The 15,987-nt window shown below is 38.7% G+C and overlaps 2 protein-coding genes across 2 annotated transcripts in view; one reads left to right on the forward strand and one right to left on the reverse strand.

The window, feature by feature from the left end:
- The window catches only part of LOC106878404 (leucine-rich repeat-containing protein 49), a 23,191-nt gene extending 12,511 nt beyond the window's left edge, over window positions 1–10,680 (forward strand). The window contains exons 10-17 of the mRNA XM_052973414.1: window positions 1,320–1,403; window positions 2,365–2,579; window positions 3,099–3,350; window positions 3,965–4,187; window positions 5,316–5,498; window positions 7,069–7,178; window positions 8,083–8,212; window positions 10,461–10,680. Coding sequence (XP_052829374.1) covers window positions 1,320–1,403; window positions 2,365–2,579; window positions 3,099–3,350; window positions 3,965–4,187; window positions 5,316–5,498; window positions 7,069–7,178; window positions 8,083–8,212; window positions 10,461–10,661 — 1,398 coding nt within the window. The 3' untranslated portion in view covers window positions 10,662–10,680. The remainder of the gene's footprint in view (window positions 1–1,319; window positions 1,404–2,364; window positions 2,580–3,098; window positions 3,351–3,964; window positions 4,188–5,315; window positions 5,499–7,068; window positions 7,179–8,082; window positions 8,213–10,460) is intronic.
- A 2,208-nt stretch (window positions 10,681–12,888) lies between these two features.
- LOC106878498 (ATP synthase subunit alpha, mitochondrial) overlaps window positions 12,889–15,987 on the reverse strand; it is a 9,164-nt gene continuing 6,065 nt past the window's right edge. The window contains exons 5-10 of the mRNA XM_014927726.2: window positions 15,512–15,678; window positions 15,233–15,381; window positions 14,947–15,098; window positions 13,724–14,056; window positions 13,369–13,513; window positions 12,889–13,258 (exon numbers count right to left, since the gene is read on the reverse strand). Of these exons, the coding sequence (XP_014783212.1) occupies window positions 13,026–13,258; window positions 13,369–13,513; window positions 13,724–14,056; window positions 14,947–15,098; window positions 15,233–15,381; window positions 15,512–15,678 (1,179 nt within the window). The 3' untranslated portion in view covers window positions 12,889–13,025. The remainder of the gene's footprint in view (window positions 13,259–13,368; window positions 13,514–13,723; window positions 14,057–14,946; window positions 15,099–15,232; window positions 15,382–15,511; window positions 15,679–15,987) is intronic.

The following is a 15,987-nucleotide window of genomic DNA, read 5'->3' on the forward strand; positions in this document are numbered from 1 at the left end:
TGTGTGTGTGTGTGTGTGTGTGTGAGAGAGAGAGAGAGAGAGAGAGTGCATGTGTTTGTGTGAGAGAGTGCATGTGTTTGTGTTCTATTGAGTGTGTGTGTGTGTGTATTTCTGTGTAAATACACACACACTTATATACGTAAGTGTGTATGTATTTGAGTGTTGTGTGTGTGAGAGACAGAGAGAGTGTCAGTACGTGTGTGTGTGTGTGTGTGTATTTATGTGAGTGTACCTGTGTTTGAGTGTGAGTGTGTGCTTGTGTATGTGTGATGTAAGTGTATGTGAGAGTATGAATGCATGTGTGTGAGTGTGTGTTTGTATATGTATCATTGAGTGTAATGTGTTTGTGTGTATACAAGAGTATGTGCTTGTGTGTGTACATCTGTGTAAGAGTAGGAGTGTGTGTGTGTGTGTGTGTGTGTGAATGCACATGTGTTAACATCGTGGGTCTGAAGGAAGGGCCAGTAACTACAAGGTACCCACAGCATTCTCAAACCTTCCTAGACTAGTGAGACTGATACCTTAATGTTTGTCTCGAGTCTTTGTAATTCAACACCTGCAGGAAATATGTGAGCAGGGAGGGAATTCCAGAAATCTTCTGGGAGTTTTTGGAAAGAAAGAACAGGGTGTCTTGATTAGTGTAGGTCAAGGGAGGAAGTGTGGGGACAAGAAAGTTGATAAGAGGAGGAGGAAGAGGAATGAGTGAATTGGAAATGGTTTAGTGAGATGTTTGGTAGCCTGAGACTTTCATGGCACTCAAGAATGATGTAATACTTGTTTATTTCATCTGTAATTCATATCTGATACTTGATACATGTAATACACGTAGCTGTACATCTGTTGATGATTACTGCCTAATATTTGTTAAAACAGACTTGGTATATGGAGAGTATATGGAGATGGTGGGGGGACAAACACAGATATATATATATATATATGTATGTCTGTGTTTGTCCCCCCACCATCGCTTAACATCCTATGGTTGTGTGTTTACGTCCCCGTAACTTAGCATTTCGGTAAAAGAGACTGATAGAATAAGTACTAGGCTTCCAAAGAATAAGTCCTGGGGTCGATTTGCTCGACTAATGGCGGTGCTCCAGCATGGCCACAGTCAAATGACTGAAACAAGTAAAAGAGTAAACAATCGATGAATTAGTTAGATATTTCACCAATTGACTAATAATAAAGGAGTGGAATTGAACCAATGCATGTGTTTAAGGAAGTGTTCCAGCATGACTGCAGTTGAATGACCGAAACAAGTGAAAAAGAGAAAAAGGATACCGAAATTAATAAAGCTGTTGTTGTTGTTGTTTTCTCAGGAAGACGAGAGACGAATGGCATTGGTTGCGGCACGTAAAGAGGAAGAACGGAAAAGGGAGATGAGGAAGATAGCAACATTAAAGGTAGGTGGTCAAGGCAGCAAGCGAGCAGAATCGTTAACATACAGGTGGCGAGCTGGCAGAAACATTAGCACACCGGGCGAAATGCTTAGCGGTATTTCGTCTGCCGTTATGTTCTCAGTTCAAGTTCCACCGAGATCGTTTTTTACCTTTCATCCTTTCGGGGGTCGATAAATTAAGTACCAGTTATGCACTGGGGTCGATGTAATCGACTTAAATCCCTTTGTCTGTCCTTGTTTGTCCCCTCTATGTTTAGCCCCTTGTGGGCAATAAAGAAATAAGAATTTTGTCTGTTTTCACATTCTGAGTTCAAATTCTGCCGAGCTTGACTTTTGCTTTCATCCTTTTTGGTGGTGGTGGAGGTGGTGGGGGTTGATAAAATAATACCAGTTGAATACTGAGGTCAATGTAATTGACTTACACACTTCCCTGAAATTGCTGGCCTTGTGCTAAAATTTGAAATCAACATTAATGGTGGTTGGAGATGGGAGGCTTTGGGTGAGGGTGGGAAGCCTTGGGTGGAGGTGGGAAGCAGGAGGAATTGGGTGAAGGTGGGTGGCAGGAGGCATTGGGTGGAGGTGAGAGGCGTTGGGTGGATGTGGAAAGTGTTGATGGTGGTGGTACCTTGGTAGAAGCGAGCTTTGTCTTTGCAATCACCATCATCATCATTACAACTATCACCACTACTACTCTACTACAACACGCACTAACCACTCTAGTACAACACGTAGACCACTATACCTATCTACTACAGCACACACACACACACATACTATCACAACACATACACCATTCTACAACACACTCAGACTACTCTATTACAAGGTACATGTACACACGTGTGCCATTCTACTACAACACACACAACTTTTTCACAAGACACACACACATATCCACTACTCTACTCCACAATAAAACTGACAACTGTTAATCTTGTTACCGTTATTTTATGTTCTATCTGTAGGAAAAGCGCCGAGTTGCCATTAACAATGCTAAGAAACAATGGGATGTTATACAAGGAAGTTTGATGTCCCATGTTGGTAAAACTGGTAAAATACCTGAGCTGTATACTTCACATGTTGGTTCTTACCCCAATACCAGACGACCAAATGACACTGGAATCCCTCAGAATAAAGATGTCACCACAATATTCGATGATGTTTTTCATATATCAGGAAAGTATGTTTCCTTAGAAATTAAATGGCTTAACCCTTCAGCATTTAATCCGGCCATATCCAGCCCAAATATTCCACCTGTTTTATGTTAAAACTGTCTGTATCCAACCTCTTACACCTACCATACAATGTCATTTAAAAAATATATAGCCACATCATTTAAATTTTGAAGTTACAAAATAATATGTGATTAAATAAATTAGTTGATTAAATCAACTTAAGTATTTGACTAGTACCTTATAATGTTGATAAAGTCAATAATGTTCACAGTACTAATAGGTAATGAAATTGATTGAACTGTTAGTTTTGATTGCCATTGTTAGTGATATTGACTTTATAAATAGTAATATACTATCAACAATAATGTTGAATAATGTTAATAGTATTCGTTTAAGTAAATAATACTGATAATGTTTAGAAAGTCAATAATGTTGAAAATGCTGAGTGTGTTTAGAAAGTTGGTAATGTTAATAATATTCATAATGTTTATACCAAATTGTTAATGAATTTAAAATTTCTTCAGACTCGAAAAGTTGCTGAAATATCCTGCAGGTAGCCACAGTGCGCAATCAGATGTACCAAGTACAGCAACAGATGTACCAAGTACAGCAACAGATGTAACAAGTACGTCAATAGATGTACCTAGTGCATCAACAGATGTACCTAGTACACCTAATCTGAGTGATGAACAACAGGAAAGTGAAATACAAAAGAACTCTGGTTCCAAGACACACAATGAACAGTTGAAGTCAACAAAACAAACATTTATTTTTAGGTAAACATTTTGGTCTCAAATGTTTGGGGTAACTGATATATAACTGGATATCTAGACTCGGTGTCCAGATTTTGATAGAATAAAGAGACACAGTGTGTAAATGTTGACTGGATAGGTGGACACAGTGTGTAGATGTTGACTGGTTAGATAGACAGTGTGTAGATATTGAGTGGATAGTGTGTATAGATGCTGGCTGGTTAGACACTGTATGTAGATGTTCTTTTCTACTCTAGGCACAAGGCCCTAAATTTTGGGGGAAGGGGCCAGTCGATTAGATCAACCTCAGTACACAACTGGTACTTAATTTATCGACCCCGAAAGGATGAAAGACGAAGTCAAACTTGGTGGAATTTAACACAGTATGTAGATATAGACTGGAAAGAAAGACAGTTTGTAGTTATTGAGTGGATAGATAAGACTCAGTGTGACTAGATAGATGTGAGATTCTGGCAAGCTGGTTTCAACTCCAGGTTGTAGTTATTTCACTTCACATACATCAAAATGCACCTGAGAAAAATATTAATTTTTAGTTTTATTTAAAAGGTTTTTTGGTTTATTTTTTTCATTCCTACAAATTAAAAATCTTATATTTATTTATATTTAATTGCTTTCAGATCTCCCAGTAATATTGAAAACGATGAATGTGATTTAAACAACCTTGCTGAACTTGATGACAATTCTTTAGCCATGTATGGAATTGGTTCTCTGGAAGCTCTTGATAGGACTTATGGCATTCCAACTGCTGGAAGTGTTACTACCATTCTCTTCAATTTCATTGATTTTGATGAGATTGTTAAACATTTGCCCAAACTCAAATCTAGATTTCCTGGTCTTGTGGTAAGTTTATGCTTAATTATTTCTTGGATCAATCTGTACTGTCATAGACAATGTTGGGGGGAATTCAAGAGAAGCCTGGGTAATGCCTATGTTCTCAAGCAGCTTTATCTGGGCTCACAACATTTTCATTTTAATGTAAATCATTCATACTCCCTTCAGTCAATGCTTGTGAGTGATGTGGGGGAAAAAATACTATTCATCATCATCATTGTCGTTTAACGTCCGCTTTCCATGCTAGCATAGGTTGGACGATTTGACTGAGGACTGGTGGACCAGGAAGCAACACCAGGCTCCAATCTAATTTGGCAGAGTTTCTACAGTTGGATGCCCTTCCTAACGCCAACCACTCCGAGAGTGTAGTGGGTGCTTTTACGTGCCACCAGCACGAAGGTCAGTCAGGCGGTACTGGCGATGGCCACGCTCGAAATGGTATATTTTACGTGCCACCTGCACAGGAGCCAGTCCATCGGCACTGGCAACGACCTCGCCCGAATGTCTTTTCACGTGCCACTGGCCACTATTATTGTTTCATATTCAAATGATCAGGATCTTGCTGTAAACTTTGGCTTCCACACAATCAAGATCAACTGTTCAGCCATACTTTCAACTGAAATGCAAGCTGCTTAACATTATCATCATCTTAATGTCCATGCAGGTATGCATTGATGGATGCATCCTTGAATGTATGTGTCTTTATCTGTAAACAGCATTTCTATCTCCCTCCCTTCTTACAATGTTTTCTAAATTTATGGGCCTACCTTGTCTTCTTGCTCTCATCAGTTTTTCTATTTCTCACTAACTTATCTCTTCCTTCTCCCTCACCTCCCCCTTTGTCTTCTCTATTTCTTCTTCTCCCTCCATCTATCTGTCTCTCCCCTCCTTCTCTCTCACTTTATTTATCTTTCATCACCATTTAACATATCATTTCATTTCCCTTCAATGAAGATATCTGCTTGAAATGTCAGATTTTTCCTTCTTCCTCATAGCATAAAATATATTCCCCTGTTTCAGTGATTCATATTCTTGCCAATGCAGAATATCATATCCATATTTTCCAATGGAATCTACCACTTTACTAATTCTCCATTGCTAACTCTCACAACCAAGTTTTCAACTTCCTACCTATAGTGTTTAGTATTGAATGCCTGCAACATTCACAGTCTCACACAACTGAATGCTTTGGCAACAGTCCGAAGACTTGACCACATAGTCATTGATGAAGTAAACCCAGTCACCAAGTTCTCTTTGTGGCGATATTATTTATTATTCCGACTTGCTCATTTTTCTCTCAAGACAATCAACAATAAAGAGGTAAGAACTTCAATTTCTCTACTTTAATTTTAATCTTTAAATATGGAAATTTGCAGTTTTAGTAATCTTTTTGGAAAATATGGAAATTTGCAGTTTAAGTATCCAGAAAATCACCACCACCATCATCATTATTTAACATCTGTTTTCCATGCTGGCATGGGTTAGACCAGGGGTTTTCAGACTGTGGTCCGCGGACCACAGGGGGCCCGCAAGGGCAAGACAGGGGGTCCATGGACAGCAAATACTTTTTATGGGCAATTTGATTTTATATATGTTTTTTAATCGAAATCTTTTAATTGACAATAAACCTATTAGTTAAATACTGTTAAATAAATAAATGTAAAAATATATGTTATTTTAAGCAAATATTTATGTATAAATTTCATAAGCATTTATAAGGGGGTCCCTAAGGTAAAGCCTGAAATATAAAGGGGTCCGCAAGTCAAAAAGTTTGAAAACCCCTGGGTTAGACAGTTTGACAGAAGCTAGCAAGGCCAGGTGATACACCAAGTTTCATAGTCTGTTTAGGCTGGGTTTCTACAGCTGGCTGCCCTTCCTAGCACAAACCACTTTACAGAGTGTACTGGGTGCTTTTTATGTGGCACCATCACCAGTGCTTTTTACGTGACACCAGTACTAGTGCATTTTATGTAGCACAATCATCAGTGCTTTTTACATGGCACCAGCAATGTAAAAATAATGGAACAAATTCAACAAAAATTCACTTTAGCTGGTGACTGTCTCAGACTTGGAAATAGAATGAAACTGAAAAAATCTTTTTGTTTTTTTCAAAATGAAATATATTGAATGCTTATTAGAGAGGGTATTAGACATGGTATTTAACAAGGAACTGTTTACTATCATTGAAAAAAATCATATTACTGAAAACAGAATGCTATACTATAAGAAAAAAGAAAAAAAAAACATCATCTCAGAAATGCAATTATGATGCTATGGAGCCTGCAAGCTTAATCCCTTGTTTTAACAGGGAAAGTGGGCTTAAAGACAATTCTTGCAAAAGGTAATATTGTCTATTTTAATTAGCAATGACCTTCAATAGTTGAAGAATGTAGAGTCATTAGAATATTTGATAAAATACCTTGCTATATTTGGTCCAACTCTCTGCTCCTTAAGTTTGGATCTCAACACCCAAGGTCATCCTTTTTGGGTCAAATAACAGAAGTATCAATCGAGGATGGTAGTGGTGGAAATGGACTGTTGGGGTTGGGGTGGCATAGGGATAGACTGGATGCCTTGTGGTATCTGTTTTAGTCCTTTTTGTTTCCAACAGCAATGCTTAAGACTTCAGTGGTGCCACACTGTATGTGCCTTAAAGCAGGGACCTTTCTTTAGGACAACATACATGAGGTGGAGAGGGAAAATTTGCAAGCAAAAGTAACTGCCAATACTCTACAAAAACAAATATGCAGGGTTGTGCAGATAAGTGTTCAACTTTAACCAGTGGTAGCCTCTAGAATAACCATCAACAGGTGACATTGTCTATAATAACAGTATAACGACCATCAACTGGTGACATTGTTCTCATTAATTCTATAATGACTATCAACAGGTGACAGCAACTGATATTGTCCATGCAGAACATTTATTTGGTACTTTCTCACACCTGATGACCACGTATCTGACTTCAGCTCAACTCATCACTTTGGTCAGTGAAACAAAGTAAGTTCTCAACATTTATCTCTTTCCAATTTTAATTCTGTTCTTATTAACTTTGAAATATTTAACTCTTTACACACACAAATGGCTGAACTCGGACCATAGTTACTTTGTTGTGTCCCTAGGAGATCTGCCTCAGTCTCTATTTTAACCCTTTAACATTCAGATTTCTTTGTGAAATGCATTGCTTATTTATTCACGTTGTTTTGAATTAATCACACATTATGTTGTAGCTTCAAGATTTCAATGGTGTGTTTGTCTATTTTAGAATGACATTGTCGGGTAGGAGTGAAAGGTTGGATTGGGTTGGTTTTAAAATAAAACAGGTAGAATATGTGGGTTGTAAATATCTGGATTATATACCAAAGGGTTAAAGACAGCCACTTCCAACACCTGCATCATCATCATGATTTAATGACCATGTTCCATGCTGGCTTGGGTTGGACCATATGTAAACCTCATTATCATCATTTAACATCCATTGTCCATGCTGGCATGGGTTGGACGGTTTGACCAGCTGAGGGGCTGCACAGACTCCAGTCTGATTTGGTATCGTTTCTATGGCTAGATGCCCTTCCTAACACCAACCACTCTGAGAGTATAATGGGGGGCTTTCACATGCCACTGGCACAGGTGTCAGTTGTATGACTCCAGTATATGCCATGACCATGATTTCACTTGGCTTGATGGGTCTTATACTCCAGTATGGTATGTTGCCGAAGGTCTCAGTCATTTGTCATTGCCTCTGTGAGTACTAAAACAATAATATAAGAGAGAAAAGATAGACATCATACCAACAGCATGGGACTCTCAAATAGCCTTCCTAATCTTTGATCTGCTGCCCGGTTATAGAAACTTGCTTGGCTCTAATGAATCACCATCAAATGACTTTTTTTTTCTTATCCAGGAAAAAGCAAATTTTAGCAACTTTAGAAGAGAGAAACAAAAAAGCAACTGACACTAAATTCTTTGATAAAAGTCAAGAGGAATTAGCTGGGCGTTCTATATTGGTTTACCCTGGCTCATCTCGGCAACAGGTAAGCTTATTAAAGAAGACAAGAAGGTTAATGATGTGGTTGATAAAGATACAGCTAGCTGTTACTTGCAAGTGGATATTGCTTAGCAATGTGTATCATGCTTTTGTTTCAAGTGTTTGTGTAATCGTGAGTAGACTTAGGCACCCTCATCCTTGAATCAGAGCAATATCCAAGATGTAACAGCTTCACTAGCAACTGACTCCTACTTATTTACAGCCAAGTAGACTGGAGTAACGTGAAATGAACGGCTTTGACTGGTCCATGGATTGAACCCACAAACTTAGGATCAGAAACACTGTATCCATCAGGCCACATGCTTTCACTGTGTAGTTGACAGACAATATAGATATTACATTAAACATAATGCTTTTTTTAAAAAAATCATTTGATAAAAATAGAACTAATTTAGATTAATTAAATCAGTTATGTGAAGGTGCATGGCCTAGTGGTTAGGCGTGTTGCTCTCATGTTCATGGTTTCAATTCCCAGACTGGCTGCGTGTTGTGTTCTTCAGCAAAACAATTTTATGTTGCTCAGTCCTCCTTTTGATTGTGGGTAATGTTGGCCTGCTTGCCTGGCCTGAGGGGTGGCATCATTCAAAAGCTAAAAATGATGTGATGGTGCATTGTGACCTGCAAAGATTAACATTTTATAGTCTGGTCAATCACGTGATCATGTGAAATCAGTTATGTCTTTCCCTCATCATAGATTAGAGATAATCTCTCGAACTGTAGTTGATTTATTGCTGGGGGTCTCATAAATACCACAGACTCCATAAATGTGGCTTCAAATTTTTGCACAAGGCCAACAATTTCAGAAGAAGGGCATAAGTTGTTTATATCAACTCCAGTATGCAACTGGTTCTTATTTTATGTTCCTAACACTAACTGAATGATGACTAAGTTGTTTCACTAAATTCTTTGTTATATTTAAAGTAATTGAAAGAAACACAGAGCACCTCAAAATAAATACAGTAATGAAGGGGTTAAAGCCTCTATTGGTAAAGTCAATCACAGCAACTGACAAATAAATGGAACTAGGTTAGTTTTGACAGTGAGGGTTCAGTTGTTTGATCAACATTGGGTCCCTGCTCATTGAATTAATATCAAAGTAACTGAGTATTCCATGGATACTTTTACCACCCTTAATGTGATCCTTAGCTGGAATCAGCACAACTGTGTAACAAGGCTGGACCTTCAAAAGCACTGTCTTAACATTCACTTTCCCCATATTTGCATAGGTCATACAGCATCTGTGTAAGCAGGTTTTCTACAACTGGATGCTCTTCGTGCTTCATCATCATCATCCAAGGTAATATTTCCCCATGACTGAATGTTTTCATAGAAGATTGGAAATGGCACCTCTTGTATAACAGTGACACTTATTTACAACTATCAGGCATTGTCAAGATGAAGAGGCATTTAATCATTTACAGATGCACTCCAACTTCTGACTTAGACATGCTGTCGCATCTCAGTCTTTTCTGTTGAAACTAGTCAAACGGTATCTGTTCCTTGAAGCTAGCTGGTCTTATGCCTCTTCTTCTCAGGTACCCCTCACCCAGTTCTCCTTCCACCTCTTGTTGCCTCCACTCATCCAACCCCTTTAGTCACTATACCTAATCCTACTTCCCCAAAACATCCATCCAGCTAAAATCTTCTTCCTGAAGATATTGACCTGCACTGGTATAAATGAAACATTAAAGTGTCAAAATCTCACCAGTCTTGGGTGAACCAACAAAGGCTAAGGGGATTGAACCTTTCTCCAAGCTCAGCAAAAAAAAAAAAAAAAAAAAGAAAAAGAAAAGGGGGCATGTGCCTGTCTGATCCCCAACGCTGCTTGACAACCAGTGCTGATGTGTTTACATCCCTGTAACTTAATGTTTCGGCAAAAGACAAATAGAATAAATACCACTCTTCTAACAGAATACTGGGGCCCAATTCATTCAATTAAAAAGCAAGGCAGTGCCACAATCTAATGGCTGAGACAAGAAAAAGAAAACATCCATGTATATAATAAAAAAATATTAACATCATCATCATCATCAAACGTCTGCTTTCCATGCTAGCATGGGCCGGACGATTTGACTGAGGACTGGTGAAACCAGATGGCTATCTGATTTGGAGCCTGGTGTAGTCATAAATCGTCCAACCCATGCTAGCATGGAAAGCGGACGTTAAATGATTATGATGATGATGTAAATAAGTTATTATATATATAACATCGTATATATTTTTTCTTTACTCAGAAGTCAAAGATCTGCAAGAAACTAGCCAAAGAGTACGTGTCTGAAATTGTAAGGAATGTGTTACATGCAGAGAAGAAACGAAGTGAAGTGTCTCGGATATGGCCGGAATTATTTGAAGATTTTTTACTGAATATTCTCTCAGACATGGATGATACTAACACCTATATAAAGAATTGGTTTGATAAACTAGAAAAATCATAAAATATATATCATCACTGAAGACTATGTTGTTGGATTGAGTTATTCCAGTTGTTATTTCAAATAATGTTACCGGACTGTGTGGTAATAAGCTTGCATCCCAACCACATGATTTTGAGTTCAGTCCCAGTGGATGGCACTTTGGGCAAGTGTGTTCTGACAAAGTAGATGGAAACTGAAAGAAGCCTGTCATGTAAGTGTATGTATATGTTGGTACGACGTCGAGGGTTCCAGTTGATCCAATCAACAGAACAGCCTGCTCATGAAATTAACGTGCAAGTGGCTGAGCACTCCACAGACACATGTACCCATAACATAGTTCTCGGGGGTATTCAGCATGACACGGCTGGCCCCTTTGAATTACAGGCACAATAGAAACAGGAAGAGTGAGAGAAAGTTGTGGCAAAAGAGTACAGCAGGGTTCGCCACCATCCCCTTCCGGAGCCTCGTGGAGCTTTAGGTGGTTTCACTCAATAAACACTCACAACGCCCGGTCTGGGGATCGAAACCACGATCCTATGACCTCGAGTCCGCTGCCCTAACCACTGGGCAATTGCGCCTCCACTGTGTATGTATATAAATGTGTGTTTTTGTGCCTGTCTCCTGCCACCGCTTCTTGACAACCAGTGTTGGTGTGTTTATGTCCGTGACAAGAAGGTTCAGCAAAAGAGACCGATAGAATAAGTATGAGACTCAAAAGAAAGGGGGGAAAAAAAAAAAAAAAAAAAAAAAAAAGGTACAAGGGTCAATTCATCTGACTAAAAATTCGTGAAGGTGATGTCCCAATATAGCCACAGCCCAATGATAGGAAAAAAAAAGAAAAGAAAAAATACTGTCATCTGCATTACAGCTGGCTGATAAAGAACAAATCTATTTTACACATTTGGAAGGTGTGTATTTGTAAATTGATAAGCATGTCTGAAAGTCAGTATCTGCAACTGAAACAGCATGAAATTAAAATAGCCATCAGTGTACCATACCATATATTTATACCACTGAAAGGTATGTGGTTTTTACCTGAGAGAACATATCTTCCAAGCCATGTCATCAACATCATTTAACATCCATTTTCCATGCTGGCATGTGTTGGATGATTTGATGAGCTACAACAGGCTCCAGTTGTCTTTTTTGGCATGGTCTCTATGACTGGATGACCTTCCTAATGACAACCACTCTCCAGAGTTTATTGAGTGCGCACATGTGCTGACACTGTATAGAAGCAGACTGAACATCAGAAGCCCAAGAAGGTTGATATATAAATCATAACTGAGATGATGTTTGTCTCCCAAATTTTCTTAAAATTACATCTATGAAAAGATTTTCTCAGGCAAAAAACCACAGTCTCATGCCTTCCAATGATGTATGTACATTAGGTATGGTACACAGATGTCTATCACAAGCATGTTTGTTTCGTTGTAGGATTGAATTCTGCTTAAGTAACTGTTTGTTTGGGCATGTCATACATAAAGATTGTGTATAACTAATGAAGACACAACAATCTCTAATATTCGTGCCATGATATACAATGTCCCTAGTCCACTTTGCAAAGTTGTTGGTACTTATTTACAAGTATATACGGTATTGTAAATGTACATGGCTCAGAATGTGGTTTTAGGTTCAGTCCCACTGCATGGCACTTTAGGTAAAACTTCTACTGTAGTCTCAGCTTGCCACATAACACAAACATGTATAAATGTACGAATGCTTACATCACCTGCACTTTGAATGAATAAAGTACCAAGCTAGAAGCATTGAAGTTTGTTGTCCCCCTCTCAACAAACTGTCCAAGGATTGTGTGCTGTCGAAAAAGTGCAGAATAAAAGATTCCTTACTTGAAAAACAGGATGAAAGGCAAAGTCTGTTTCAACAGGGTTGGTGACAGGAAGAACATCCACCAGTAAAACAATGCTTCAATAATATACATTCATCTAAATCAGTGATTCTTAACCATTTTTTGTCTATGGACTCCTTTTGATTTGTATTTTACTCTATTTCATCTCCATAGCAATTCACAGTATATAAAAAAAAACACTTTTATATTAATAATAGTATAAAAACATTAAAATATTTTGTGTACTGTAGAAGTATATTCAATTTATTGCAGATAAATTTTAAAATCTTATATGGACCTCAGTTGAAAAACTACTGATCTAAATAATGGTAATGAACAAACAAGTGAAAACAGATTTCATTTAGATGATGTGTGAGATGCAAGGAAGACAAATCACAGTCGGAAGTTATTTTCATTTATTAATAAACGTCTGTACATACATCTAAGACGAAGGTTTTAACATGAGGCAGCCCAATGATAACTAATGATGTAACCAAAATTTCCTCCATTTCACTTTCCTAAAAACCCATCAGCCCTTAAGGAGAGAAGCCAGAAAGGAAATCAGTTACAACAGCTTTTAATTTGGTATCACTTTCAGGTGTGATTTGACCATCTTCACGGATCTGCTTCAAGAGCTCCTGTTGGGTAGCTTGCACATGCTTAGAGAACTGGCTCTCAAAAAGGGTAATCTTAGATGGCTCCAACTTGTCCAAATAACCTCTCACACCAGCATAAATGGTTGCAACCTGTTCTTCAATAGCCATAGGACCTTCACAAAAGAAAGAGAAAAGGGGGGAAAAAAAACAATGTAATGTTAATGTGTGATGAGATTTGAAGATTTGAAACCTAATATTAAGTTGTAAACTGAGATTTACTTACAATACTGGCCTTGTTTGAGTAACTCTGTCAACCTGACACCCCTGTTCAAAAGGTTTTGAGTAGACTGGTCTAAATCAGATCCAAACTGAGCGAAAGCTTCAACTTCACGATACTGAGCCAACTCGAGTTTCATAGAGCCAGCCACCTGCACAAAAATTTACAAATTGAAGCAACAGTTAATTAGTTCAATAACATGATCAAAATCTCAGAGAAGCAAGGCAATGCATGATTAATTCACAACAATGTGAACAGATAACCATTACATTTGGCAGGATAATCTGAACGCTAAAGAGTTAAAACATGAGAGTAGCTGTACCTAGATATAAGCTATGAAAAGTCTGCAAACAAGCCTCACCTGTTTCATGGCTTTGGTCTGAGCAGCAGAGCCGACACGACTCACAGACAAACCTACATTGATAGCAGGTCTGATACCTTTGTAGAACAATTCAGTTTCCAAGAAGATCTGTCCATCGGTAATAGAGATGACATTAGTTGGAATATAGGCAGACACATCACCAGCCTGGGTCTCAATGACTGGCAGAGCAGTGAGGGAGCCACCACCATGGTCTTGGTTCAGTTTAGCAGCTCTTTCCAACAATCTAGAGTGAAGGTAGAATACATCACCAGGATAAGCTTCACGTCCGGGGGGACGACGCAGCAACAGAGACATCTGACGGTAGGCAACAGCCTGAAAAAATAAACAAACAAAACATTGTTAATTGATCTTACCAATATTTGTAGTTTATAGACATAATATGAAACAAACCAACAGAGTTGTTGAATAGAATGGTTCACATTATTCCGAGTCTCTGTGCTCAAAGTTCAACCTTTACTTTTCATCCTTTCAGGGATTGGAAAAAAAGAACACCCCCACCCAACCAGGATAATTCAACTGTAAGAATGTTGGTTTCTGTCCCTGTTCTCTTGAGTGTTCCGAGTTTAAATCCTGCCTCCATAGTCTACCTGGGGTGGTGTGGAAGTATGTGACTTAGTGGTTAAGGTGTCGGACTCACGATCGTAAGATTGTGGTTTTGATTCCTGGACTGGGCGACGCGTTGTGTTCTTGAGCAAAACACTTCATTTCACGTTGCTCCAGTTCACTCAGCTGGCAAAAATGAGTAACCCTGCAACGAATCAGCATCCTGTCCAGGTGGGGAATATATATGCCATGGAAACCAGCCCTTATGAGTCGGTATGACTCGAGAAGGTAACTTTACCTTTGCCTATGTGGGTGGTACAATCAATTAGCTGCCCACCTTATCACAACCCAACACCGGGTGCCATTAGTAATCCCCAAGGTCACTGGTTTGAAGAATTTCCTCTCTCCTTCCTTTCCCATCAGTCTCAGAGGCTAAAGGGTCATGGGGTCACTGCCCTTACCTCTTTAAGGAGAGGTAAAAAACAGAAAATGCCCTTTTGTAGACATTATTCCATCCGAGTTCAACTAGGCTTGGAAACTTTTCAGTGTTGTACATTAAGGATTGAACTAGAGAACACAAAGATCTGAACTTCCAGTTTTGCCAGCCACTGAAAGGAAATGAAAAACAAGTTAAGAAAAAAAAGGGTTGTATAAGTTACCTGTTTGGAAAGATCATCATAAATGATGAGAGCATGGGATCCATTGTCTCTGAAGTATTCTCCCATGGCACAGCCAGAGTAAGGAGCCAGATACTGCAATGGAGCAGCATCAGAGGCTGTGGCACTCACAACAATTGTATATTTCATAGCATCTTAGGAGGTGAAAGAGAGAGAGAGAGAGAGAGGAAAAAAAAAATGAGCTTCAATGTCTCAAGCACCATTTGTTTTAAAATTTTAAAATAAAAAATAACAAAAAGCAGTACTTAAAAGAAGTGCAGATATTTACCGGCATCTGTCAGTCGCTTGACAATCTGAGCTACAGTGGATCTTTTCTGGCCAATAGCAACGTAGATACAGTAAAGTTTCTTGGACTCGTCAGTGCCCTCGTTGAAACGCTTCTGGTTGATGATGGTGTCAATAGCAATGGCAGTTTTGCTGGAAGTAGAACAACGAACTTCACTTAGACTGCTGAACAATTCTGCAGGGAGATCAATCGACAGGCAGGAAGCTACATTATTAAATTGTGCTAACAGGAATCAGAATGTGCATCTAACACGGAACTTACCCAGTCTGCCTGTCACCAATGATCAACTCTCGCTGACCTCGGCCAATAGGGACCAAGCTATCAACAGCTTTGATGCCAGTTTGCATGGGCTCGCGTACAGATATCCTAGGAATGATACCTGGGGCTTTTATACCGACACGAGCACGCTTAGGAGCAGCCAAATTGCCCTGGAAATTTTAAAAGGGATGTATTAGATATAATCAAATAAAATGATAGCGGTCTTCAAATCTTAACATTAGACACAAATGTTAATGTCTACTATTAGTATTATTAATGGCTATACAGTAATTCCTCGACAATCGCAAGTGTTATGTTCCAATCCCCACCCAATCTGCGAAGTAGAAACAGTACTGTATATTTTTTTAAAATTTTTATAATTTGTATATATTTATTTTATCATAAATGCAAAACAGCACCACACACTTTCCTCCCGAGTTTCATTTTCTCAACTACAGTACGCTACATATTTTTTTTTA

The sequence above is a fragment of the Octopus bimaculoides genome, chromosome 15 (assembly GCF_001194135.2).
Source record: "Octopus bimaculoides isolate UCB-OBI-ISO-001 chromosome 15, ASM119413v2, whole genome shotgun sequence".
Lineage (NCBI taxonomy): Eukaryota > Metazoa > Mollusca > Cephalopoda > Octopoda > Octopodidae > Octopus > Octopus bimaculoides.